The sequence below is a fragment of the Aulonocara sp. 'chitande type north' Nkhata Bay genome, linkage group LG7 (assembly GCF_057382095.1).
Source record: "Aulonocara sp. 'chitande type north' Nkhata Bay isolate Kocher_YH1m ecotype deep benthic linkage group LG7, A_spYH_male_GT1.1, whole genome shotgun sequence".
In the NCBI taxonomy this organism is placed as follows: Eukaryota; Metazoa; Chordata; class Actinopteri; order Cichliformes; family Cichlidae; genus Aulonocara; species Aulonocara sp. 'chitande type north' Nkhata Bay.
This window is the reverse complement of record NC_141350.1, coordinates 25,323,115-25,349,392: the sequence shown is the minus strand read 5'-3', so window position 1 is coordinate 25,349,392 and position 26,278 is coordinate 25,323,115. Positions and strand designations below refer to the sequence as shown.

Sequence of the window (26,278 nt, the reverse complement as noted above, 5' to 3'; positions counted from 1 at the left end):
CAAGTAGGGTAAAGTGTCTTGCCCAAGGACACAACGACCATGACAGAGAGCCCAGGGATCGAACCGGCGACCTTCCGGTTATAGATGCGATTCCCAACCCCCTGAGCCATGGTCGCCCTAAAAAGGCTTTTATTTATATAATATTAGTCAAATTCAGTATAAAGTGTTTAACAACTGAAAAGTCTTAATACCACTGTACTGGCCTCTGTACTAGGCGTGTTGTATGTGTTATGTTTATCCCACTGTTGTCAACCATAAATGCAAATCAAGACACATGACCTTGCGATAGGACACATTGAGTGTCCTAAAGTTAAGGAATAGCAGATGAGGGAATACATAATTTAATGATCTCAAATACTATCATCACTTCTGCAGATGTGCAAACAATATTAACATGCATCGTCATGTCAATCTTGTCAAATAAAAGACAATTAGTCACAGAAAAAGACCTTATATGACTTCACAGCAAACAGGAATACATGTAATGGGTTTTATGATGGGTAAAAGTCCAGTGCAGCCATAAACGCAAGCAGATCGACACAGACGAGAGGCAGATCAGTCGGGACTGACGAAGACACAGTCGGACAACGACATGGAGAATATTTATCCACACTTCACTGCGACAACACTCCTCTGCTTCATCCTTCTGATTCCGTTTCAGACATTGGCTCAGACCAGTGAGTATCCATCTCTGTTGTTTCACTTGTTGTTTACCTGACTGTTGATCTCTGTTCCTATAAAAAAAATAATGGGCTGCATAACAGTGTGTTCAGTGGTATTTGCAGGCCATTTACCATTTGTTGTTGTTGTTGTTGTTGTTGTTATCAGTGTGTATTGGACAGCTAGTGAAAGCCTGTGAGCTAAGAAATGAGTGAAAGAAAAGAAAGGGGAGGGGGTCAAAAGTCTAGAAGCCAACAGACACGCTGTTTGATGCATTTTTTTTACATTTTTACATTTCTTTTTTGTTTTTTATAGCTTGCAACTCTTTAAGTATTTTAACAGCTCTTTAAGTATTTTAACAGCTCTTTAAGTATTTTAACAGCTCTTTAAGTATTTATTAAACTAACTTGACTTATTCAATATTTTAAACTGTACTAGTTTTATTGTGATTGTTTATTCCTTGTGCTCCTCCACATCTGTCAACATTTCAGGAAACTACACAGTTTTTTCCAAATTCTACTGCTTTGTAAACTGTCTGTTGAGACAAAGATGAAGGCGAGGTGATAAAATCACTTTCACTCAGAGCAGTTTCCACTGTGCTCCCAGAAATGAATGTTTCTTGGTACACATAGGCCTCAATTATTGTGGAATAAGGGGAATAATCTAATAGACATATTCAAAAATCACTCTAAAAGAGTTTCTAACATCCTAGCTGAAGCACCAGTATATAAAGCCTTTAGGCAACCAAATGGAAACCAAATGGAAGACACTCTGAGCAATTGCAACAATTTCTAAACTATTTTTCAATAGTTCTATAGCCAGTGAAAAATAGTGGAATTCTAAGTCTGCCTTTGAGATATGCACATAACTGTCAAGTTGCTTACAGATTACTTTAGTACTTTCTCTGTATACATAAAAACAAGTAAAACTGGTAGACATCTATTAACTTGTGTTAATAACTTAATAAAATGTTACCGTAATTAATAAATGTGTTAATGGTCTGTCTCTTTAATTAGAACATCTTTTTTCTTCTCCCACAAGTCTGTTCGGCTCCTTCAAGTGTGCAGTTTCCAGAAAACAACGGAATAGGTGACGTTGTTGAGACAATAACTGTCGAGCCAGATGTGACCCTTGAATTTACTCCTCCAGCTGCAGACTCAAACCCATTTTCAATTAATGGAAACAAGCTGACAGCTGCAAAGGTGTTTGACTATGAGGTACTGTCAGTCATGACTAATAATACCAATAAGATTGAAACTCGTCTCTGTGTAATTTCTGCACTGCTTAAGAGTAAAATCGTATAAAATTTGTTTTCTTTGCAGACTGAAAAAAGTTTTCCGGTCCGCATCACGTGTAAAAAAACCACAGGACTGACGGTAAAACTGCCTTTAAACACGCTGAGCAGGGTTAACAATAAACGTCTTCAGTTTTTCACTCAGCTGTGTGTTTTTCACAGACTCAGACTTTGCTTGTACTTAATGGTCATGTGTTATCTGACACACTAATGTCAATTTAATCTGTTTCCAGATAAACATCGTCATCATTGTAGTCATTGGCAATTTGAATGATAACCCTCCCAGCTTTGATAAAAATCCGTACGATGTTCAAGTCAGTGAGGTAAGGGTTGAAATACTAGAGAAGTTATTATTTGTCTTTGTAATTCTTTAATCTATTTATTAATTTTTGTGTTGTGGCACGAGTAGATAGCCCTCATATCTTCTTTTTAAATGTACCTTATTTAGTGGTACTTTTTTTTTTATATAGATAGCACCTATAGGGACCACTGTGGGTCAGTTCGCTGCCAAAGACTTGGACAACCCCACGCTCTACTATACACTCACACCTGAATCTGTAAGACTTTTTTCTTTTGTCTCACATGAGACAGCAGATATTAGTTCCAGCATCTTTGACCAGAGTAAGGTCAAAGATGCACAGTGATCTAAACATTTTTATTTCCTTTTTCATATCTGCAGGATTACTTTAGACTGCAGTCACCGACTAGTGCAGTTATTCTTGTTAATGCGCGCCTTGATTATGAAAAAGTCAAAAATGTGCAGCTGGTATTGGAAGTTCTGGTGAGTAGTCAACATTTCTGATTATACACAATAATAGTTTCCTCCTAACTCTGGAGGATACCTATGGTTTTTCATTCTGGCATTTGGATGTTTCTTCTTCCGACATTTTTTAGGACACACAAGAACCAGAAAGATATAGTGCCACCACAACTATTGCAGTCACTATCTTAGATGGGGACAACAGACCGCCATGGTTCCAGCCATGCACCCCACATAACATGAGCGAGAATGTAATTTGCCAGAGTACCGGCTATACTGGATTTGTTGTCCTTGGTGAACAGGAGGTGAGTTACTCCCATTGTAGTAATTATATGTATTATATACATATATAAAGTATTATATAGAGGGGTATTTTATCATTTTAGCTTTTAATATTGTTAATGAATGAGAAGGTTTTAAATGCCGTTGGACGACCTGATAAACACTTTGAGGCCATAACTGTGATTTTGCTTTCGCAGCCTGGAGTGTTACCGCTGAAACCAGGACCTCTGTACGCCATTGATGGAGACTCTGGAATAAATGAGGAGATAACATATTCATTCCTAAGTGGTATATAACTTGAATTATAACAAACAATTGCGGAGTTGTTGGTTATTAGCAGAAAGAAGAAGCCTAGTTTGTCTGTGTTTGCAGGAAATGATGCTGGTCTGTTCAAGATCAACTCAAACACGGGGAACATTACCATGCTGAAGCCAGCTGATGTGTTGGGGACGATCACTTTGACAGTGCTAGTAAACACAACATATTCTCTTGCTGTTATCAAATGATGGTGTAATTTGTGCTAAAAACTGTAATCAAACTGGATTTTTTCAATAGATGTAAGTAAACAGATGCAGGATGTAACCAAAACAGTAAAAAAGAACAAAAACAAAAAAGAAAACCCAACTTAAACTATCCCAGAGAGGCCTATTGTTGATGTTCACAAGATCACTCAGATTCTGGCCAATTCAGTCTGGTAAATCAGTCAGTCCAACATCTGCATTACTTCCAATGCTGCCACATTCTGCTATATGTCCTCCACCTGAGGCCGATTCTCATTCCCAAACTGAAGCGAGAATCGGCCTACAAAGAGCAGACAGGCAGTCTGTTGGTCCCTAAACATGACATAAAATTGGCAGAAAATCTTATTAAATTATTACATCAATAATTTAAATGTATGAATTTCTTTGTCAGGTTAATCTCAGGAAATTTTCAGTATTATACAATCCTGATGTTTTCAGCTGTGTTTTTCTTTCACAGGCCAGTCAGAAGGTGAACACTCATCAGTTTGCCACCACTACCATCACAATCAGTGTCCAAGTCGAAAGCTTACACCCCCCAAAATTTCAGAAAGATCATTATGAAGGAGTCATCTCTTCAGTAGGTGCCGTGGCGATGGATCTGACAAACAAGGATACGCCACTGCAGATTATTGCCACAGATGAAGATTATGCTGCCACAGCGGTAAAATGCAGTTACTCAAACCCTTAAACACCAATGTGACTAGGTGAAACAAGTGTTTCAAGAGGTGAAAGGATGGATGGATGGATGGATGGATGGATGGATGGATGGATGGATGGATGGATGATACCTGCTCATAGGCTGTGTTCCCAAACTTATTCTTCTTCTAGGTTTGACTTGTGTTTCTTTATTCTCTGTAGTTTTTTATGGAAATGGAAGTGGGAAATTAGAGCTAACAGTTCCATGTCTCAATGATCCATTTCCTCATGTTTCCTTAGCATCTTTTGTAAATTTCCTGAAATGCCATTTAAATGTAGTTTACAAATGCTTGTATTGATTATTTGTTCAAAAACAAAAGAATGTTCCAGCAAGACTGTTTGACTTTTGTTATGTACAAGTTTGTTAAGTGAAAGCTCATTTTGGTAACAGCCAGCAGTGGTGCATGTCCAGCCATTCTGTCAACTGTTTCCAGACATGATGTAGTTATTTTCACTGATGGAGAGACTTATACATTATTTCATGACATTATGCAGTTTAGTGGCAAACTACTCCATTGGGAGTTTGTTTGATTACTAACAAAGTCTTTTGGGAGTTTTCAATCTACTTCATGCTCAGCACCAACTTTTTTTCCTACATATGTTGAAACAGGGTCTGAATCCCCACATCACTTATTCCATTAAGGGGAGGAGTGAATTCTCCATCATTAACGGCTTCTTATTCATGACTAAGGAACTCCCAGAGGAAACCCTGTCCCTGGAAGTGAGTCTACAAGTCTAGTTAAAGTTAAAATGACTGATGAAGTGAGCAAGTTTCTTATCAAGCATTTAACTTTGTCTTTGAACTTTCAGGTATTGGCACTAGATTCAACCAATGATGAAACAGCCACAGCTCAGCTGTCAGTGGAGGTGAAATTAGGTAAATGAAACCTTCCACAATATGCTGCTGACTCCACTTGTTCTGTCAATGCAACAAATGGGCTGATACCTGTATAGCACCTTTCTACTCAGTCAGAGCTCAAAGCTCTACCACAAGTCCCATTCACCCAATCCCACACACATATTTATACAGTACTATCTATTCATATCCACACACACTCCCTCTCCAGAGGATGTACTAGTGTATCTTGCCTGAGGATACTTCAGCATGTGGACTAGAAGAGTCTGACCTTTCAGTTGGTAAACGAAGTACTCTAACTCCTGAGCAACAGGAGTCCCTATAAGTTTATCCCTCTTTCACTTTATTTCTTTGTTTCTTTGTTCTTTTTTAAGGTTGGTTTTTAAGGAGGGTTTCTTTGTCTTTGTGTGTGTGTGTGTGTGGGGGGGGGGGGGGGTGTCCCACTTTTATTTATTGGATTGATTTCTACTGTACATTGTTGTACCCCTTTAAACTTAAAATGCAAGTTTCTTTTTTTTTGCCCCCTGTCAATCTGATTTTCTCTGTTTGTGACAGTAACTTAAAAACTTTGCCTTAAACGTGATTCAAGGTCTTGCAAAAGAAAAATATGATGAAAATTTACTTGCACCCAATCTGAATAACTTATAATACTAATATTTAGAGTGTCGTTTTGAATGTCCCAGATGAGAGAGGGACAATGTGAAAGAATTGGGACTCTAAAACAGTGACCCACATCATGGACTATCACACCATACTTATGCTCAAAGTTGGTTTACAACCAAAGACCGTCCTGGATGAACTTTTGATGGTGTCAGAAGTTTAGGATGACCATCTTGCAGTGCGACTGCAATTATGATATATGTCTACTTGCCCACCAAATAGGAATCTTTCTTGAAATGGTGCTGATCTTAACGGCAATTGCACTCGACAAACCAACCCAAATGGAATATATGGAAGTAATATGTGCACAGTAAAATGTTTGGAACTCCAACAAAGAAGAAAGTCTTGTTGATTTGAGGCCACAGAACCTGGCTATATGATGTGTCCTTGAGTTGTCATGGCCAATCCAGCGGAGTGTGGCATTAAGACAGAAAGCAGAAGAATAACAGCTATATCCTGGCCCAGACTGAACAAGGATTAGCTACATGCATCAAGATTCATGTCCATGTGGCTTGCAAAGACCTTTCAAGAACGCTAAAACGGCCGTGTATAGACATCTAAAGCAGAACATGAAGACACAGGTAAAACCACTAAGCTTCAAAGTGTGCTCTCCTCCCAGGTATCACCACCACCAGTTTACCTCAGACTACTACAGACTTTATGACCACAACAACCACAGGTGAATCCACAACCAGCACCAGCGTCTCAACGACCAGCCCCAGTGAGAGCACCACTAACTCTGCTGCATCCACTGAAGACAGTTCTTCAGCCATTAATCCCACTTTGACCCCTGAAGAAAGTTTCTCCACTCCCAGCAAGGCACCACCAGGTGCTTACCCATTACTCTTCATCAGATCAAATGTGGTCCTTTGGGGGGGAAAAACACACACACACAAACAAGCAGTAAATCTAAGAAGAATCATTGCCAGGCAAACAAAGGATTTACCAACACATATTTTAACACACACACATATTTTTGTTTTGTTATTTTTGTTTTTTGTTTTTTTAGAAATGACCTTGGGGAAAGGGGTAGTACATGGAAAATAAATGAAATTCACAGGAAACAAAAAAATAATTGGATAACCTTTGAGACTAAAAATGTTTTTTAAAAAATCACACACCAAAAGCTAGAATATTCTATTTAATTAAAAAAAATCACAAACTTCCTAAAATAATAATACTAAATTGTTTTTGTCATCCAGCCTTATTTTAGACAGGAATATACTTCTAACTTCCTATAAAGGCTTTTTTCACATTGTTCCAAAGCTATAAAAATGTCTTTAAAGTCTCATTGTTGGTATTAAGCATTGGCCCATATACTTCTCATTCATCACAGCAGTTATTCCTAAATAAATAAATAATAAAGAAAGAAAAAAAAGTGCAGTAAAGACTAGTTCAAATAAATCTTCAATATGTTCTGAAAGCTTAAAATGTGTATATGTCAAGTTCATACTCAGCGTAATAGATGGATGTTGATCTGTCCATGCATTTTGAAACTAGTATTAGCATGTCAGCTACTGCCATGCTGTTTAACTTTGTTCTTATTTGGTGTTAGAATTTGGATACATGAGAAAGCCATATTATTAGTTATTATTAGTTAGATAATCCATTTAAATTCCTTCAAAAGGCATCAACAGCACAAACACAACAGTGTGGTCTGGTTTACTGACTTACAGTAGACAAGATTACATCTAGGAGAAGCTAGTCTGGTGCAGTGGACACTTATCGAGTGGCCAAGCACCCAGATCCACTATCCAGGTGGATGAGATATTAAAAAAAAATCTCTTTCTCCTGAGTTGTTATAAAGGAGAAAACTCTGCATTAGGCGTTTTAACAGGGGAGTTCATGGGGTTCGACTAGCAAGTCTCAAGTGGCCACTTGAGGAACTGCAGTTCTTGGCTTTGTCTTGATTTTTGAGCTCGCCACTTGTTCAGTATGGACTTTTAGCATGGCATTTTTAGTAAGTGGCAGATCTATAATCCACATATTGTATCTGTCATTTCATTTTTCTTAAGCTATGTGCAGTCAACCCTTATCAAACCAGTCTTAATCTATCAGTTTTTGTGTTAAAGTTACTTAACCACAGCTTTAGTGTGCTAAACTTCTACGTTTCGCCTAAAATGTCCATTCCAAGTAACAAAGATTAATCTGACATTTACAGTTAGAATTATCACTCCAATAAAAAGCATTTGATGAAAAACACTTCAGTTTACAGAAAGGGTTTAGACTCTTTAATGAGGGTTTTTTTTTTATTGTTTCTGCAGTCATCAACCCATCTGGTGAATATGGAACAGTGGAGATGGCAGCACTGGGTGCAACCTTGGGTGCTCTCCTGTTAATTTGTCTGGTGGTCATTGGTGTGCTTGCCCATCGCATGCAGAATGGGAAGGCAGACTGGAAGAAGATCTATGAAGCCAACATATTTCGAAGCTCCGTAAGTTTAAGGTTTAGGTGTGGGTGAACTTTCACATTCATCCAGACTCATCCCTTTCCAACACGTTGGTCTTTACTATTCACACATTTTCATTTTTGACCACCTTGGTTTCAGTTAAACAGATTTAAGGACAAGATAAAAGATTCCTTATGAAATATTTTATTTGTACTATTTTCACTTGTTTAATGTTTATACACCTTGTGACCTTTGAGATTCAGGCTAAATTGCAGCATAATTTCACACTAGGAACCCTTTTTTTCAAGCACAGTGGTAAGATGTTTCTTGTAGCTGGTCACCAGGTTTGGTCACACCTGTGGAGGGATTATGACCCACTGCTCTTTACAGAAACTCAAAATCCTGTAGGTATCTTGGCTGCTTGGTAACTAGAACACCAAATCCCCACACCGGGTGTGTTTTTTTTCTGGATTTTTGGTTGACGTTCTGTCTCCATTAATGTTAAACTATCATAACAATTAAAGACTGTTCATTTCTTGTAAGTAAACAAACTTTCAAAAACAGCAGAGGATCAATTAATTATTCTATTCTGTATTCAATATTCATCCCACAGAATATCAGTCAACAGCCAGATGAATTAACATAAATATGAAAAATATTTTGAGGTCATTTTAAGCAATGGGAAGACTACGATAAACTGGGGAAACAAATATCTAATGGAAGCTACAGGAAGGGCCCAGGTATGCTCCATGCAAAGTCAGTGTCTGTTTCAGTGGATGAAAGAAACTTCCCATCAGATATGGTGTCAACAGTCCTTCAGGAAATTTTTTCTGAAGCTAGTTCAACAATAACCCACAATTTAAAAAAAAACTTTTGTAAATATGTCCTCCTCCTTCTGATTATTTCTCTTTGCTCACTTCTGTTTTAGCTCATTTTTCTGCACTCTATAAAGAAGTCCACATTGATTTAGCAGTGTGCAATGTTTTACCTGTAGCTTTTAATAATAATAATAATGGATTGCATTTAAATAGCACTTTTCCAGACACTCAAAGCGCTTTACAATTCCACTATTCATTCACTCTCACATTCACACACTGGTGGAGGCAGCTACTGTTGTAGCCACAGCTGCCCTGGGGCAGACTGGCAGAAGCAAGGCTGCCATATCGCGCCATCGGCCCCTCTGTCCAACAGCAGTAGGCAGTAGGGTGAAGTGCCTTGCCCAAGGACACAACAACCAGGCCAGACAAATCTGGGGATCAAACCGGCAACCTTCTGGTTACAAGATGAGCTTCCCAACCCCCTGAATCATGGTGGCCCTTTTGGGTTATTTGCTTTGATTCTGGCTGGTAACTTCCCTTTCCCTTCCCCTTTCTCTTTTATATGAATTCTTGTTGACTGCATAGTTCACAGTAAGATTTAGGGCAAATATTGAATCGGTGTTACAATACAGTCCAACATCTACAATTGGACAAGAGCATTTATAATATGAATAGACAGGGTTTTGTGTCAGTCAGTCTCAGTAAGAATAAAATGAAGACTGTTAGCTGAATAAATATATTCCCTGACTAAAGCATTTGAGGTCATTTTTTCTCATCATTAGGGTTTACTTTATGAAACAGCATTAAAGGAGATTCAAAACAGCAAGCTAAGTGTAGAAAATGTCTACTGGAAGTCATAGTAAGGACACAGTTTTACCATTGTGAATCCTTGATTCAAAGACAAGTCTGAAGGGAAGGGTTTCTGATGCTTTTCCATGAAAATATATATTCATTGTATACACTGATGTAGCAGCTTGTTGTGAATAACACTTTCAAGTCCTCTTGTTTATAAATGTTCTCCCCTTTCTGTTGTTCTATCCACAGCTGGGTCAAGGCCCAAGCCAAAAAGAGGGCATCCAGTACACCAATGAAGCCTTTCAGCGTGATGATGATGATGGAGGAAGCACGGGCTCAAGTGGTCCAGAGACAAAAAGTGAACAGACACCAAAATCAGTATGGGATATTCCAACCAAAGAGGCCATCGAAAGGTCTTCTGCACCACTGCATGACCTTTTGCCTGATGACACCAGTGATGTAGGCTCAGATAAGGCTGACAGCGAGAAGGAAGTAAAACCCATCCTGACAAAGGAGAGACGGGTGGAGGAGGGGTACAAGTCTGTCTGGTTTAAGGCAGACATTGACCCCAGTGCCAAGGAGGAGGTGGTCATTCTCCCAGACAACAGGGAGGACAGCGAGGAGGAAGATGAGGAACCACCCTCAAGCAGCAAAAAACATGATGGAAAACCACAAAAAAACTCCAAGGTCTTGTTTGCTGATACTGATTTGGACAGCGGCCTAGGCGTAAAAATAGAGGAACCGGGCGACGACTCAGATGGTGACGAAAAACTGGACATTGATCTGTAAGCGTAGCAAAAAGACAAGAACATGGTGGAAAGCACCAATAATAAAATCGAATGATTTTTTTATCAGTCAAGCACATAATATTCAGCCTTATCAGCCTATTACAAAGGAGCCGTCACACAGAACCAGCACAGCGTACACCTTATGGAAAAAGAAATTTCAAGGATAAATCAAAAGCTAAAAAGTTTGAACCTTTAGATTTTATCAAAATGCAACATATTGTAGCATCTATTCTTAATGTAAATGTGTCATAGTTAATCAACGTGTCATAAATTCATTAAAAACATTACTATATACATTAGTGAGGCATTTGTGACTCATGAAATCAATGTGGTAGAAATTATGGAGTGAAAATCATGGGAGCTCTGGTCGCCCTGCTGTTCATTTAATTAGATTTTTTGATTCACTATGTGCCTTCATCTTGTGCCCCTGTCAGTTTTATAGCCCCCTTTTTGCAGTAGTGGTGTCAGTGAACAATGAACACTTCTTTAACGGTTAATTATTAACTTGTAATTTAGCCCAGGCTAGCAGAAAAAAATGTTGTCAGAGGGAAACAGGGAAACAGCAAGAGAAAAACACACACATTATCTACTGTTACCGCTAGTGATTAAAAAAAATACTGCCAACTGATACTGGAGACTGTAAAACATTATGACAGACACGAAAGGGACTCTGAACTTCAATTAAATAATTAAACAGATATCAGTAAAATCCATCAGTGGAATATGTTGCTTCAAACCAAACTGGAGACCTTTACCCAGCCTTTACCTAACCTACTTACCTTTACCCAGCTCATTTTAACTTGCAGGCCACAAAGAGCCTAATTTGATATCAAGGGAGCCAGACAACCAAAAACTATAAGGGCTTTTTTTTTTTAAACAATGCGTTCGAATAGTTCACCTTTTTTTAATGTAAAGAAGTGCAAGTACATTTTTTTTAACTTGCATTTAGTGAGCTATGTTTTTGCAAGCCAGTGTCTAACAGCATGTCTTTGGAATTTGATATGTTTTTGTTTTCGTATGGACTAAACACTTGTCAAAATATAGAAATACATAAATTTCCTGTGTTAAATGTATGCAGCTCAAGTAAAATTTAAGGAAACGTTAGAGAACTGTTTTCCAGTAAGGGAAGAAAACCCTCTGAGGCAGATTTCTGCATGAAGACAGTACTTACTGTTTAACTTGCCCCTGAAACTTGGCACTTCTTTGCCTTTACACACGCATCAATGTTATGAATGAATGAACTGTGGAGCTGCCAGAATGTCACTGAGGTGCTTTTGTTTGAGCCTGGAAGGCAGTTTTGTGGTTCATTACAGAAAAAAATGTTCACAAAGGTAAGTAGTTCCAAATGCGTCCAAATTTATCTTTCATTTTCTAAATCACATTCACATTGCATGTCCGTTACCTCAAGCTGGATGTCGGTGGGCAGATAAAAGCACTGACTGTGAATAGTGAGAACAGCGAGCGATCCGTCACAGAGCTTCTTGTCAAGTTGATCTTGGCAAGTGCCTGTTGCGTGTCGGAGTATGCTTTTGGAGCCGATGTTATCTTGCTGACAGTAATATGGCCAGCTTTCACAGCTGTATCGCTGATCCTTTTGTTGCTTCCTCAAACCTATCAACAACTCATCTTTTCTGTTCTCGGTTGGCCTTGTAAGTTGTTGTATTTTTCGTGTGATTTGTGTCATAGTGTCACTTGATATTATATTCCTTGAGCTCTGTGAATACGGCAAACATGTAGGCTTTGTGTTTACTTCTGTGAATAAATAGGAACCAATCAATTTTCATGAAAGAATTGACATTCCCTGTCTCCTCTTCTCCTTATTGATAACACATTTTCAAAAGGCTTCCATGAGTTTCTGCCTTCCACATGTTTTTGTAGCATGAATGGGCTTGCATTATTAGAAAAGATTAGGAATAAGATTGTGTTTTATTTTTTTAAAAAGTAATATGGACTATTGTTGATAGCTGGCTTTGCTTAAAGACACAATTTGTATTTATTTTTTAATTGGTCAGATTTTTCCAAAGAAACAACGTCAACATATGTTGTTATTGCCTTCTTCTTTATCCTCATTATTAGTAGCAGTGTGAATGGCAGTTAAATGCCATAGTGAATGGGAATGAAATTCCATGATTTTCTATTTTCTATCTGTCTCTTTTGTCACTGATACCAATGCCCCATGAGTGACACCATATCCTGATCTTAATTTGGACAGTTCCACCTACAGCTGTATTTAGCCAGGTGACCCCTTTCAAAATCACGTGCCTTTTTTAATATCTATCTATCTATCTATCTATCTATCTATCTATCTATCTATCTATCTATCTATCTATCTATCTATCTATCTATCTATCTATCTATCTATCTATCTATCTATATATATAAAAAAAAAAAAAAACACCCAGCACGCCCCTGCGGACGGTTTATCCTTCAAGCTCGGGTCCTCTACCAGAGGCCTGGGAGCTTGAGGGTCCTGCGCAGTATCTTAGCTGTTCCCAGGACTGCGCTCTTCTGGACAGAGATCTCCGATGTTGTTCCCGGGATCTGCTGGAGCCACTCGCCTAGCTTGGGAGTCACCGCACCTAGTGCTCCGATTACCACGGGGACCACCGTCACCTTCACCCTCCACATCCTCTCGAGCTCTTCTCTGAGCCCTTGGTATTTCTCCAGCTTCTCGTGTTCCTTCTTCCTGATATTGCTGTCATTCGGAACCGCTACATCGATCACTACGGCCGTCTTCTTCTGTTTGTCTACCACCACTATGTCCGGTTGGTTAGCCACCACCATTTTGTCCGTCTGTATCTGGAAGTCCCACAGGATCTTAGCTCGGTCATTCTCCACCACCCTTGGGGGCATCTCCCATTTTGACCTCGGGACTTCCAGGTTATACTCGGCACAGATGTTCCTGTACACTATGTTATGGCGTTCCATGTATGCCTTGCCTGCTAGCATCTTGCACCCTGCTGTTATGTGCTGGATTGTCTCTGGGGCATCTTTACACAGCCTGCACCTGGGGTCTTGCCTGGTGTGATAGACCCCAGCCTCTATGGATCTTGTGCTCAGAGCTTGTTCTTGTGCTGCCATGATTAGTGCCTCTGTGCTGTCTTTCAGTCCAGCTTTGTCCAGCCACTGGTAGGATTTCTGGATATCAGCCACCTCCTCTATCTGCCGGTGGTACATACCGTGCAGGGGCCTGTCCTTCCATGATGGTTCCTCGTCTCCCTCCTCTTTCTTGGGTTTCTGCTGTCTGAGGTATTCACTGAGTACTCGGTCAGTTGGGGCCATCTTCCCAATGTATTCTTGGATGTTCGTTGTCTCATCCTGGACTGTGGTGCTGACACTCACCAGTCCCCGGCCCCCTTCCTTCCGCTTAGCGTACAGCCTCAGGGTGCTGGACTTGGGGTGAAACCCTCCATGCATGGTAAGGAGCTTTCTTGTCTTTATGTCAGTGGCTTCTATCTCCTCCTTTGGCCAGCCTATTACCCCAGCAGGGTACCTGATCACGGGCAGGGCGTACGTGTTGATGGCCCGGATCTTGTTCTTACCATTCAGCTGACTCCTCAGGACTTGCCTGACCCTCTGCAGGTACTTGGTGGTTGCAGCTTTTCTAGCGGCCTCTTCATGGTTCCCATTCGCCTGTGGGATCCCCAAGTACTTGTAACTGTCCTCTATGTCTGCAATGTTGCCTTCTGGTAGTTCAATCCCCTCAGTTCTGACTACCTTCCCTCTCTTTGTTACCATCCGACTACACTTCTCCAGTCCGAACGACATTCCAATGTCATTGCTGTATAGCCTGGTAGTGTGGATCAGTGAATCGATGTCTCGTTCACTCTTGGCATACAGCTTGATGTCATCCATGTACAGGAGGTGGCTGACAACTGCTCCGTTCCGTATATATATACATATATATATATATACAGTGCTATGTATATATACATATACATAGCACTGTTGCCTCTGACACCCTTCCCCCACTTATCACTTTCACTCACGACCAGGTTCGGATGCAAATGAGGAGACTCCACTCAGGCAAGTCTGCTGGACCAGAAGGGGCGAGTCCCCGCTTCCTCAAGGCCTGTGGCCCCAGCTTTGTGGAGTCTTTCATAAACTGTTCATGTTGAGTCCGAGTCTGCAGAGGGTTGCAGTGCTGTGGAAAACATCATGCCTCGTCCCTCTACCAAAGACGCCAGGTCCCCTGGATTACAGGCCTGTGGCACTGACCTCCCACATCATGAGACATGACATCATGCAGAGAAATACTGTATTAATTTTGGGCATGTTATTTTTGAGCAGGAACCTCAGAATTGACTCTTGGAGTTTAACAGGTTAACCTCTTGACTTTTTTTTTTCTTTTTGTCAAGTCTATATTTGCCCACCAGGTGTCTCACAGGGATCACTCTGGGACAACTTTCTATGTCCATGACAAAGAGATTTCTTTAACTCTTTGGTGAAATGTGTTATAATTTCCTGTTCTATGTTCTATACAATAAAGTTGAATGAGGGGACTCTTAGTGCTCATCCCAAGCCAGGGTAAAAGAAAAGGGTTGCACCAGCAAGAGGATCTGATGTAAGATGTTGGCCAAATCAAATATAGGGCTCGTAAAGAAGGACAATTTCATGGAATCAGACTGGTGTACCATAGTGTAGATAGGAAGTGAAATGGAGTTGGAGTAATCTTGAATATGAATGTTAATAGTGTTGGGGGAGTTGAAGACAAGGTTACAGAAGATCGACTGGCTTGGCAGAGAGATTGCACTGGAGAGGATGTGCAGCACCCGTGATTAAGAATAGAGATGGAAATGAATAAAGTGAAGTGCGTGTGTTGAGAAGATGGAAATAGTACTTTGAGGAGCAGATGAATAGAATAGAGAAAACAATGGATAACCGAGAGGAAGTGCAGGGAATCTTTAAGTCAGAAGAGAGAGCAGCTCAGAGGATGAAGTGGAAAAGCGGTTGGTCCATTCACATTCATCCAGGCTATGGATGTATGGACATGTCTGGGGGCAGAGAGCAGTGGAAGTTTTCAACAAAATTAAGGTTAGGGAGAGAGTGAGGGTGCCTGAGGAATGAAGAAGCGTACTGCTGATTTGCAGAGCTGCACAGAGGGTTCAAGCTGATCAAGCATTCATTACAGCTATGGGAAAGAACTGACAATCTCTGAGCAGGACTATGCCTCCTAGTGAAGAAAGAGCATTGCAAAAGATGAAAGAGAATCCAGTCGGAGTGGAGTGGGTGGAGTCAAGTGTCAGGGGTCATAGTATATCTGATGGACAGCTCAGGCTGAGTGATTTGGAGTCAGAGGCAAGACTGAGATGGTTTGGATATGTGCAGAGGTGGGACAATGGATATATTGAACCACAGAGGCGACAGAGAAGATTTCTGGTTGTACTGAAGGAGAACATGCTCAGTGTAACGGAACCACATGCTATAGGATAGTCTAAGGAGCTTGGAAAGAAAAGCGTCTGGACTTGTTTAAGTTGCTTGAGCTTCTCATCCGAGAAGCTTCTTCAGTTCTAAGGTCAACTGGTGGAGAGTCCCAGATATAAGCCTAGTGGGAGTAACCCCCCACAGAGGGACAAAAGGACCCCCTGATGATCCTCTAATCGCCTGAGCCAAGGTGTGAAAATGGGTGTGGGTCCCAATCAGCGAGGGTTTCGGGTGAGCTCATTGTGAAACCTGGCCCCACCCTATCATATGATTTCCTGAGGTCAGATGGCCCAGGATGTGAGTGGGCGTTAAGGCGTCTGGGAAGGGATCTCAAAACTGGATTATAGATGGCAGAGAGTTGGTGTCGTAAACCACCGCCTCTGTTCAAAGATGGTCGCTCACAGTGGACATAGATGGCTTCTTTCACTCCTCTTTCAAACCATCTGTCCTCTCTGTCCAAAATGTGAACATTGGCATCCTCGAAAGAGTGACCTTTATCCTTAAGATGCAGATGGACTGCTGAGTCTTGTCCTGTGGAGGTGGCTCTTCTGTGTTGTGCCACACTGAAAAAAAGGGACTGGCCATCTCTTGGATTTATGTAAGCATCTTGCATGTATTTAACACAATTGCCTCATGTTTTAAAGATAAATGTAACTATATAGTGTAAAAACTACATGATATGCAGAAAGGGTGTATTAAATTGTTCATATCATGTTCAGGTGAAGTAAGTCAATAAGATAGCAACGTTAAATCTCGTGAAACCACGCGTGATTTCATCTCGCGGGCTTTGGATCGTGGTTTAAAAAAAGGCATCCATCTCAGTCAAGTCGAGCAGCCAACTCTACGTTTTTTGGTATGTCTTGATTTTTTGAATTAATGTTTACCATATTTCAGCCAAATGTAGTTAAATGTAACATGCTAAAAAAGAGCCGTTAGCTTATTTGCTGTTTTATCTGTTGTCAAAGAATTGGCGCTTTTTCATTTGAATTTGTCTTTGGCACAAGAGCCGTAATATCACATTAAACCTAATTACGAGGCACTCACAACATAATTTGGTTTTCTGTGTGAATAGATTTGCCAACTGACTCTTCAGTTACATTGTGTATTTACTGCACCGTGGTGTTAGTGAGATTTTGGACATTGAACAGCTTTAGCTAATATCATCAGTGGCATTATGCTAGCTTACATCCCTACCCCTCCTGCCCTCACCTGCTGTCCTTTTGTTTTTGTTTTTGTTTTTTTTGCTGCACATTGAGAGATGACCTCTATTCTGCATTTCACCAGAAGTCAGCTGATGGATTGTGGGTTCAAGGTGTTATGGTAAGAAAGTATATTCTATTTTCGCTTAAGGTTTCTGTAACTTAATTATAATAGGTTTTTTATAATTATTAGGTGCATGCATACTCAAATAGACCACCCTATTAATACAACTGAGAAATCCAAAATCTGCCATAGGTTTAACCTGTATGTATTGTCAGAAAGGTGATTACTGGACCCACATTAATGCACACTTGAACTAAAATGAGGTTGTAACTTGTGGGTTCTTGGGTTGCAAATCAGAAACAAACATCTTTGGATTTTTTTTAATCCCATAAGATCTGGAAACACAGTTTTTATTCAACAAAACATTACTGATTAACCAAGCACAGTGCCTGCTGTTATTTCAAAATAATTTTATGTCATTTTAGATAAAATGCAGCATTCCAGTGCATCCCAACCTTGCCTTTACAGTCAAGGTTTCTGACGGAGCTGAGTTTCTCTCTGACAGTCTGCTGAAAGTGTTTGCAAAGTGATCGGGGGAACAGGGCACAAAGCTAAAGGATGTAGCTGCCATGATGACAGTAAGAACTTTAAAATTCTTTAACTACAAAGTGTATATGTATTGCATTAGGTCAGTAAAAGATTTTTATGCTGCATCCATTGAAACAGTCAACTATTACCCGTGAGTACTGATTCCACCGAAAGGATGCCATAATTTTCGTTATGCATTTACTGGCCCACTGAGAAAAATTTATCTTTTTAAAAAAATAAATGTTCTGGAAACTATATATCCATAAAGTTGATGTCAAACAGGAACTTTTGATATTTCTTTGTAGATGCTGGTGTTGCATGTTGACTGGTTTAAGTTTTTGTCTGGGATCATTTTCTTCTGTGCTACTGAAAAGTTCACAAATCTCTGTTTTCTTTGTTATAATACTTTAGGATGACATTAATGCTCGAAGGGAGTCTCATCAAAGTGCTCCGCATCTGTGTGAAAGACAATTGCAACATCTTGGTGCAGGAGTTCATGGTGAGTGTTTTATGAGTAGATTGTGGCTTTGCAACATTTAAAAATGCATTTAGTTATCCACTTGATCCTCATTGGACTGGTTAGGACCAGTAGTCCTCTTTAATAATTTGAAGTTCACATGAGGCCTGGTAGTGAACTCGGCCGCCCCCCCTTGAGGCCCCACCCCTGTATTAGGGGTCACATCAGTGTGAAAAAACTTTAAATTTGTCATTCTAGTGAACAAAGGAAAATCCCCCCAATATTTACATTAGCTTTTGTTTGAAAAAAAAAAAAGACCAACAGCTAACCAAATTGTGGGGCTGAAAGTCAAAATTCTAACATCTTCTGAGTGACATAACCTGGATTTCTGATGGGCCGGTGTCTTTCTAACAAAAACGAATGTAAAGCATTTGAAATTATTATGTTTTTCACTCTGTCTTAGAAACTCTGTTAGACCATGAATGGCAGCATGGCAGGCCACTCTTTGGCTATAGCTATTTACTATGTTGCTTGCATTGGTTTAAATTACTCTAACATTAGAACTGGTAGATTCAAAAGAGATGAGTTTAAAAAGGAATCTTAAAGAAATGTTTTGTGTTTAACCAGGACTTGACTGAGGCCACTGCACAGATTGAGAAAACCACAATGAACATCTGTCTCCAGAGGATGCACCAGGCAATGACTTTTCTGATGTTGGCATCATCATCGAGGGTATAGTAGTTCTTCAAGATCTGGATAACGTGACCTTTGCAGTAGCCATGCTGTTTGGACCTTTTTTATTCCTTCAATATGAGTTACCCATCACAACTCTGCTACACTTTTGAGGTGATTCAAAGGGTGGTAATGGAGTTGGATGCAACTCAGCTCTCAAGAAAAGCTCACAACTAAGACAAAACTGCTCCTGCAAGGAAAGCTCACTGTTATGCATGCAAGCTGATCAGCTCTAGGTGAGAGGAGATTTAAATCTCACACTTGTTCTGCTGCATTTTTGAAGCTCAATTCCAGGAACAGATCGCAGGGTTCATTTTTATATACTCTGCAACTGCCATGAGGATGAGCCGTTTTTGTTGTTGTGGTTTGTTTTTCCTTTTGCTCTGTACAGCATTTTGGCAGCATTTTAAAATTTCTCTTTGTATTTTTTCTTTCTTTTACTAGTGAAGAGATGTAGCATGAACAGTTATGCAGTCTAAATATCCCATATGGGTCGTGTGAAATGGTATTTTCAGTTTCATTCAGTTGAAGTAAAGAACGTTGAATATTTCTAAGTGTGCTGTTTTGAACCAAGATGTCACAGTATGATCAGTGCTGTAATTTTTGACAGTCACTGTATCAATGTTATTTTTGCATCTCTTGAATAAAGGGTTTGACCTGCAAGTGCTAATTTCTTTAGTTATTGGGGTAAAATGGGTAATGTTAATAGGAAGGTGTTTGCCAATTCAGTAACCTAATTTAATGTTAATGGAAACTAACATTACCTCAAATTGTTTAGTTATAATTGTTGTTTAACTGAATCTTGACGTCAGAGGCCTTAAATAGAATGTTTTGTATTGTTCTTTCCCAACATTTTTCAAAAGAAACAGTCTAATTTCTTTGCTGTGATTGATTCCAGAGAACACGGAAGAGCTGACATTATTTAACTGTTGATTTATGTAGATTCAGTAGTGGAGTAATGTCAGTTTAATTCTTTACCTACTGTCAATGCAGTGAAATTAGACATGTTGTTTTGAAAGGTTACTGGTTGATGCCAGCAACCATCTTGGAAGAGAACAATACAATCTGTTATAAGGCCTCCATTTGAAAATTGTGTATTTGATACTAGAATATAATAGCAAAATGTAATTTGAAGATAACATGTAGCATTTAAGTGACCAAGTAGTATTGGGTAAAAGTTATTGAATGGTGTTGGGATAACGTGAGAAAATTGTGAAGGATTAAAATATTTCAAGAGCTCAAATTACTTCATCAAAACATGTTTAAGTCACATTTTATCAACACAAATTGCAAAGGTTTATTGAACATGAATAAATTGTGTTAATTTAACTCAATTGTTTAAGTTGCTGCCAAAGCAAAACATCTGTGTGCAACAAATGTCCACCATTGAATTAAGTAAATCCAACAACATATTTTTTTCAGTGCATACGTTTGTGAAGTGGCTGTTTGGTCTCTCCAATGTAGAGGTCTGAGCATTCCTCGCTGCACTGTACAGCATACACCACATTGTTAAGTTTGTGTTTTTGGGTTTTGTCTTTGGGATGAACCAGTTTCTGTCTGAGCGTGTTGCTGGGTCTGAAGTACACTGGAATGTCGTGTTTGGAGAAAACTCTCCTGAGTTTCTCTGATACGCCGGCTACATAGGGGATGACAATGTTGTTGCGTCTGTCCTTCTTATCCTCCCTCGCTGGTGTCCTGATCTTCTTTTCTGTGAATCTTTGCTGACTTTACAAACGCCCAATTAGGATAACCGCATGTTTTAAGTGCTTCCTTTACATGTGTGTGTTCCTTCTTTTTCCCTTCAGGTTTAAAGGGAACATGTTCTGCCCGGTGGTGTAGGGTCCTAATTACTCCAAGTTTGTGTTCCAAAGGGTGATGGGACTAAAAGTGGAGGTACTGGTCCGTGTGTGTGGGCTTCTGGTAAACTTCGATGTTGAGTTTGCCGTTCTCTTCAATGTGCACAGCGCAGTCCAGGAAAGGCAGACAGTTGTCCTTTGTGTCTTCCCTGGTGAACTTGATGTTTTTATCCACAGCGTTAATGTGCGCAGTGAAGGATTCCACTTCTTGTGTTTTGATTTTGACCCAGGTGTCGTCTACATATCTGTACCAGTGGCTGGGTACTCTCCCCTTAAAAGAGCAAAGAGCCTTTCTCTCCACTTCTTCCATGTAAAGGTTGGCTACAATATGTCTGTGAAGGTTCTCAGTCATCCAGGTCATCGTAGTCAAAGGTTGGCTACAATAGGTGACACGGGGGAGCCCATGGCACAGACACGTTTTTGTCTGTAGAAGCCTTCATTGTATTTGAAGTATGTTGTGGTAAGGCAGAGGTCTAACAGTGTGCGAATCTGATCGTGTGTGAAGTTGGTCCTGCCCTCCAAGGAGCTGTCTTCTTGTAGTCGTTTTCTGACAGTCTCCACTGCCTCCGTGGTGGGTATGCAAGTGAAGAGAGAGACTACGTCAAAGGACACCATGGTTTCATCTGGATCCAGGGTAAGTTTCTGGACCTTGTCGTTGAAGCCGTGGAGTTCTTGATGTGATGTGGGGTGTTCACCACAAGAGGTGCCAGGATGGTAGAAAGGTGTTTTGAAATGTTGTAAGTTGCTTCCCTGAGCAAAGACCACAACATCACTATATTACCAGCTGATAAGGGAAGGTGCACTGTGGTCCGATGACCTGGATGACTGAGAACCTTCACAGACATGCTATAGGATAGAGTGAAATATGGCAAGATGAAAATATGAGCTTTATTTTTACACTGAACATGTTTTATTTGTTTGTTTTGTTTGTCAAATTTCCCCCATTTTTATTTTTTGCAATTGTAATGTTATCCTTGAAATATTACATTTTTGTAACCTTATTTACATGTTTGTATTTTTTCTAAAATATTGTAAAGAATCGTCTTTTTGCAAAAAACAAAACAACAAAACAAAACATACATATTTCAGTAGCATTACCTTTTTTTTAATCCCACTTTTTCTTTGTTAAATTTTTGACACATAGATGAAGAATGATGACAACATTTCAGTGCTGTGCTGTCACATACTGTCTAACGACATATCTTAGGAAATGTGTGTGAAGTAAAGCCTGAGACTGGAAGGCTCTATAATCCAGTGAATTCATTGTGAAAATTTTTGAAAAGACTTTTGATAACTGCTACAGCTCTTCTTTTGTCTGACGTAATCCATCCATCCATCCATCTTCATCCGCTTTGTCCGGGGCCGGGTCGCGGGGGCAGCAGCCTAAGCAAAGAGGCCCAGACCTCCCTCTCCCCAGCCACCTCCTCCAGCTTATCCAGGGGAATACCAAGGCGTTCCCAGGCCAGCCGAGAGATATAATCTCTCCAGCGTGTCCTGGGTCTGCCCCGGGGCCTCCTCCCGGTGGGACATGCCTGGAACACCTCACCCAGGAGGCGCCCAGGGGGGATCCTTGTCAGATGCCCGAACCACCTCAGCTGGCTCCTTTCGATGTGGAGCAGCAGCTGCTCTACTCTGAGCCCCTCCCGGATGGCCGAACTTCTCACCCTGTCTGACGTAATGCTTTACCAAAGTTATCCAGCTCTCAATGTCTATTTTTTGAAACTTTTAATAACTGTTTTTGTAACTTTTTCAATCTAAAACCACACTAAAATAAAATTCAACATTAAACACCTCCCTCAAAACTTTCTCTCTACAACACAAAATACTAAACATTTCAGTGACAGATCCTTAACAAAAAACTAACATGAACCATCACTACCGGCTCCCATCAGCTGGTCTGCTGAAAAACTGTAACATCCCACATTTAAAACTACATTAACAGAATATGTACACAATCAGAACTGATTACTCATTGTTCCCTGCACAAACAACATTCTCCTAAGTAACAAGAAGTTCATTTCTATTAAAAAAGGAAACAGTCTGTGTGAGTCGCTGTCACAGAACAAAAGCACATCTGGAAACATTTCTGCAGATGAACTCTTGGTTGGAACAATTTGGTGAGTCTCTTTTTAATTTTTTCCCGTCCATGGCTCCCAGAAGAACCAGAATTCTGACCATAAAAAACACAGTACGAACATACTTTAGTAACAGGAGGTGTTCAGGTAGGAGGGAGGGGCTTCAGAGTGAGGTTTCCAGACTGTGCAAGGGGCTTCCTGGACAGGGTGGTAGTCCTGCTGAGTTGGGAGGGACCAGTGCAGACCTGGAGATGTCCTTATGTAACGGGATGACACGGTCCAAGGCGTTGTTGTTCTCGTTGGGGGTGAAGGGGAGAGGCGGCTGGCTGGACAATCCAGTAAGTGGCGGTGGGATGAAAATAGAGTTTCGTTTGGTAGGGGGATCATCTTCACTCTCATTTTCATCGATGAGGGGGATCTGAGGTTCTGAGTCTTCAATACGGAACTCGGGATGATTCATGAAGTTGTGAATGGAACTGCGAGATTCAGGTGTCTCCAGACCTTCATAGGGAGACACACTGTCCCTGAAGGCCTTCACCACACGGATCTGGGAGATCAGAGACAGTGAGTCAACTCAGGTAGATCATTTACAGCAGCAGTCCCCAACCTGTTTTGTGCCACGGATCGGTTTATGCCTGACAATATTTTCATGGACCGGCCTTTAAGGTGTCGCGGATAAATACAACAAATTAAAACTAGTACCGGTACCGAAAAAAATAAGATTTATTCATAACACACGTGAAAAGACCCAGGAAAACTGAGTTAACGATAAAAACGATAACAAAATAACCAATAAAACCCCTGAAAACCATACATTTCACACCCAATCCTCAACTCTCGCGGCCCGGTACCAAACGACTCACGTACCAGTTCCGGTCCGTGGCCCGGGGGTTGGGGACCGCTGATTTACAGGACATTCAACCACATAGATTCTGACTGTTGATCAAAATAAGCCCAAACATAAGGTCCTACATCATTCAATCACTTTATTTCCTGTCTGACAGATTTACTCTGTAGTTTAAACTTCACAAATTGATGACATCACGATTTCTGATGGTAACAGTGGTTCAACAACCAGTTGAAATTTAAATCTCCTCAGGAATTTTTAACCAGATAATTATACAAAAGATATCTGGCAAAACACATGAGACACAAATGTATCTTTAAGCCTGAAATCGTACCTGTGTCTGGATGCGGCTCAGGCCGCGGCACCACAGGATGTGGCCTTTGCTTAGCTCGAGGTCTCCGTGGTCAACCACATCATTACCCTCATCGGACCCATCAGGGATCTCTTCCTGCAGTGTGGCATGACCTGCTGTCTTCAGAAACGTCAGCCACTTTGTCGGGACACTTGACACCAACTGACAAAATTAAAAAAAATATTGCACCTGTCAAAGATAGCAGCAGCGCATCCTGGACACCTCAATATGAAGATTTAATGCAACCATTGTCTCATGATGATTATCTGCAAAGAGGTCATTATTTCTTCATTCATCCATCCATCCATTCTCTTATTTATTTTGTTTATTCAAGTATTGTGGTATTGAGCATCCTACTCTTGTGGTCTATTATTGATGCATTTACTAGTCTGTTTTTTTTATTTCTGTTAACATAATGTAGGCTCAGGTAAAATTATGCCCATCACACTGAGGCGGGCAATGTTTACCAGTGAGTGTGAGTCTTTTTGAATGTGAGTTGTTCTTTTAACTTTATTTCTTTTTAACACCACTCCCATTGTAAAAGACAAAGAGTTCCTAATGACTTGCCTGATTGATTCACCGTACTTTAGTTTCAGTTGATAGTTCTTCGACACATTATGCAGATGTCATAGGCATGAAGTCATAGTGGTTATTTCTTTAAGGTCTGTTGGAAGCTTTAGTTACTGTTGGAATGTTTAAACCATTTCTAAACCATCTCGCAAGTCAGATTGTTTGAGCAGAGGAGGGATAGTGGATATACTGGACAAAGGAAACTGAATGGCTGTAGCTCAGGCGGTACAGCAGGTCATCTACTGATTGGAAGGTTGGTGGTTTGATTCCTGGCTTCCCCTAGACTGCATGCCAAATATCCTTGGGCAAGATACTAACCCCAGATTGCTCTCCGATGCATCCATCGGAGTATGAATGTTAGTTAGAAAATGTGCTGGTGCGAATGGGTGTGAATGGGTGAATGCACAAGTTGTGTAAAGTGCTTTGAATGCTCAGAAGAGTAGAAAAGCGCTATATAAGAACCAGTCCATTTACCATTTACCATGAATATGGAGCTATTAGCTAACAACACTGAGAAGATTCATGGATGTAGTGAAAGAGGACATCCACTGGGTTGATGTATCAGAAAAGGATACTAGGAATAAAATGAGAGGCATAAAGCGATCTGCTGTGGCTGGTCTTCTTTGGGACCAGCCAAAAGAAGAAGAAGGAATTGATTCGCAGCACTTGGCTCCTACTTGTCAATTTCTATGAAAGCAATAAGGGTAAACTTCATACAGTGCTTCTGTGTTTTGGCTTAGTTTAATCATGATATAGTGTAATATGTCATGTATCGCTGTTCTTCGTCAAGTTTGTATTTAAATAATTTTTTAAACCAACTGAGGACCAGATTACAGATTATGCAGATACACGGAGAAAATTGGAAAAAAAACCCCAAAAACAACACAGCTTTATTCCCAGCAATACAAAAACTAAACTGGGAGAAAGGAGAGACACACAACCATGAGGGAGATCGCAACACAGGACTGAGCGAGATGCTGAGATAAATACATAGAAGGATAACGGGGGAAGTGAGGACCCGCAAGGAACACAGCTGCTACAAATGAACATGACGCCACAGGGGAAGCAAAATAAAATACGCTGAACATGGGAACACGAGACCTTCACAATAAAACAGGAAACTGGGGAACATGACACAGGAGTGGAGGATGGATAAAAATTATGGAATAAAACACAAGGAGGGGAAACAAGGCACAAGAACGCATACAAACACATAAACACAAATGCACAGAGGGAGACACAGAGGGCAACGACACAAGGGAAAAATATTAAATAATCAAGGAACTAAACTGGGACTAGGGATGGGTACCGGTGTCCGGTGCCATGATGGCACCGGTTCTGACATAAACGGTAGTAACCAGACCGAAAAGCAGCGCACATTTCGGTGCTTTATTTCGGTGCTTTATTTCGGTGCTTTTTTTTCCTGAGCTGTGATACACTTTAGATTCTAGCCAATCATTTTACCTTTCCGAGGATAGTAGGCGGGGCCAGGTACGTACGTTCTGTTAGAGCAGAGCTACAGATTAAAAATGCCCAAGGCGAAGCGGTCAAAAGTCTGGCTGTACTTCACAGCAAAATATGCAAACTCAGCAGCCTGCAACAAGTGCTTTAAGCTGATACTGTGATACTGTCAAAGGAGGCAACACCTCGAATCC

The 26,278-nt window shown here is 40.4% G+C and overlaps 2 protein-coding genes and 1 long non-coding RNA gene across 4 annotated transcripts in view; 2 read left to right on the top strand and 1 right to left on the bottom strand.

Annotated features, from left to right (window-relative positions):
• The first annotated feature begins 546 nt into the window (after nt 1–546).
• cdhr5b (cadherin-related family member 5b) lies at nt 547–12,380 on the top strand. 2 transcript variants are annotated; one of them, XM_086299619.1, is made up of 15 exons: nt 547–677; nt 1,702–1,877; nt 1,983–2,036; nt 2,188–2,277; nt 2,425–2,511; nt 2,634–2,735; nt 2,849–3,019; nt 3,194–3,284; nt 3,369–3,466; nt 3,975–4,178; nt 4,824–4,934; nt 5,024–5,090; nt 6,349–6,558; nt 7,994–8,163; nt 9,981–12,380. In XM_086299619.1, the coding sequence occupies exons 1-15, from the start codon at nt 593–595 to the stop codon at nt 10,518–10,520; spliced, it is 2,256 nt and encodes a 751-aa protein (XP_086155745.1). In that variant the 5' UTR covers nt 547–592; the 3' UTR covers nt 10,521–12,380. The 2 variants fall into 2 exon arrangements, with proteins under 2 accessions (XP_086155745.1, XP_086155746.1); XM_086299620.1 differs by lacking the exon at nt 6,349–6,558.
• A 4,831-nt stretch (nt 12,381–17,211) lies between these two features.
• On the top strand, nt 17,212–19,151 carry LOC147325212 (uncharacterized). Its single transcript, XR_015130564.1, has 4 exons — nt 17,212–17,263; nt 17,632–17,784; nt 18,146–18,233; nt 18,819–19,151. It is a non-coding gene; the product is annotated as an uncharacterized LOC147325212 (long non-coding RNA).
• Nucleotides 19,152–21,666: 2,515 nt separating this feature from the next.
• The window catches only part of LOC147325211 (plasma membrane calcium-transporting ATPase 1-like), a 32,824-nt gene continuing 28,212 nt past the window's right edge, over nt 21,667–26,278 (bottom strand). The window contains exons 20-21 of the mRNA XM_086299618.1: nt 24,036–24,215; nt 21,667–23,401 (exon numbers count right to left, since the gene is read on the bottom strand). Of these exons, the coding sequence (XP_086155744.1) occupies nt 23,018–23,401; nt 24,036–24,215 (564 nt within the window). The 3' untranslated portion in view covers nt 21,667–23,017. The remainder of the gene's footprint in view (nt 23,402–24,035; nt 24,216–26,278) is intronic.

What these genes read in the sequence shown, in the direction of transcription:
- cdhr5b (XM_086299619.1), top strand. Translation starts at nt 593, where the DNA reads ATGGAGAATATTTATCCACACTTCACTGCGACAACACTCCTCTGCTTC. An exon ending in CGATCACTTTGACAGTGCTA is followed by an intron (nt 3,467 to 3,974) that starts GTAAACACAACA and finishes TTTCTTTCACAG; the next exon opens with GCCAGTCAGAAGGTGAACAC. An exon ending in GTCAGTGGAGGTGAAATTAG is followed by an intron (nt 5,091 to 6,348) that starts GTAAATGAAACC and finishes CTCTCCTCCCAG; the next exon opens with GTATCACCACCACCAGTTTA.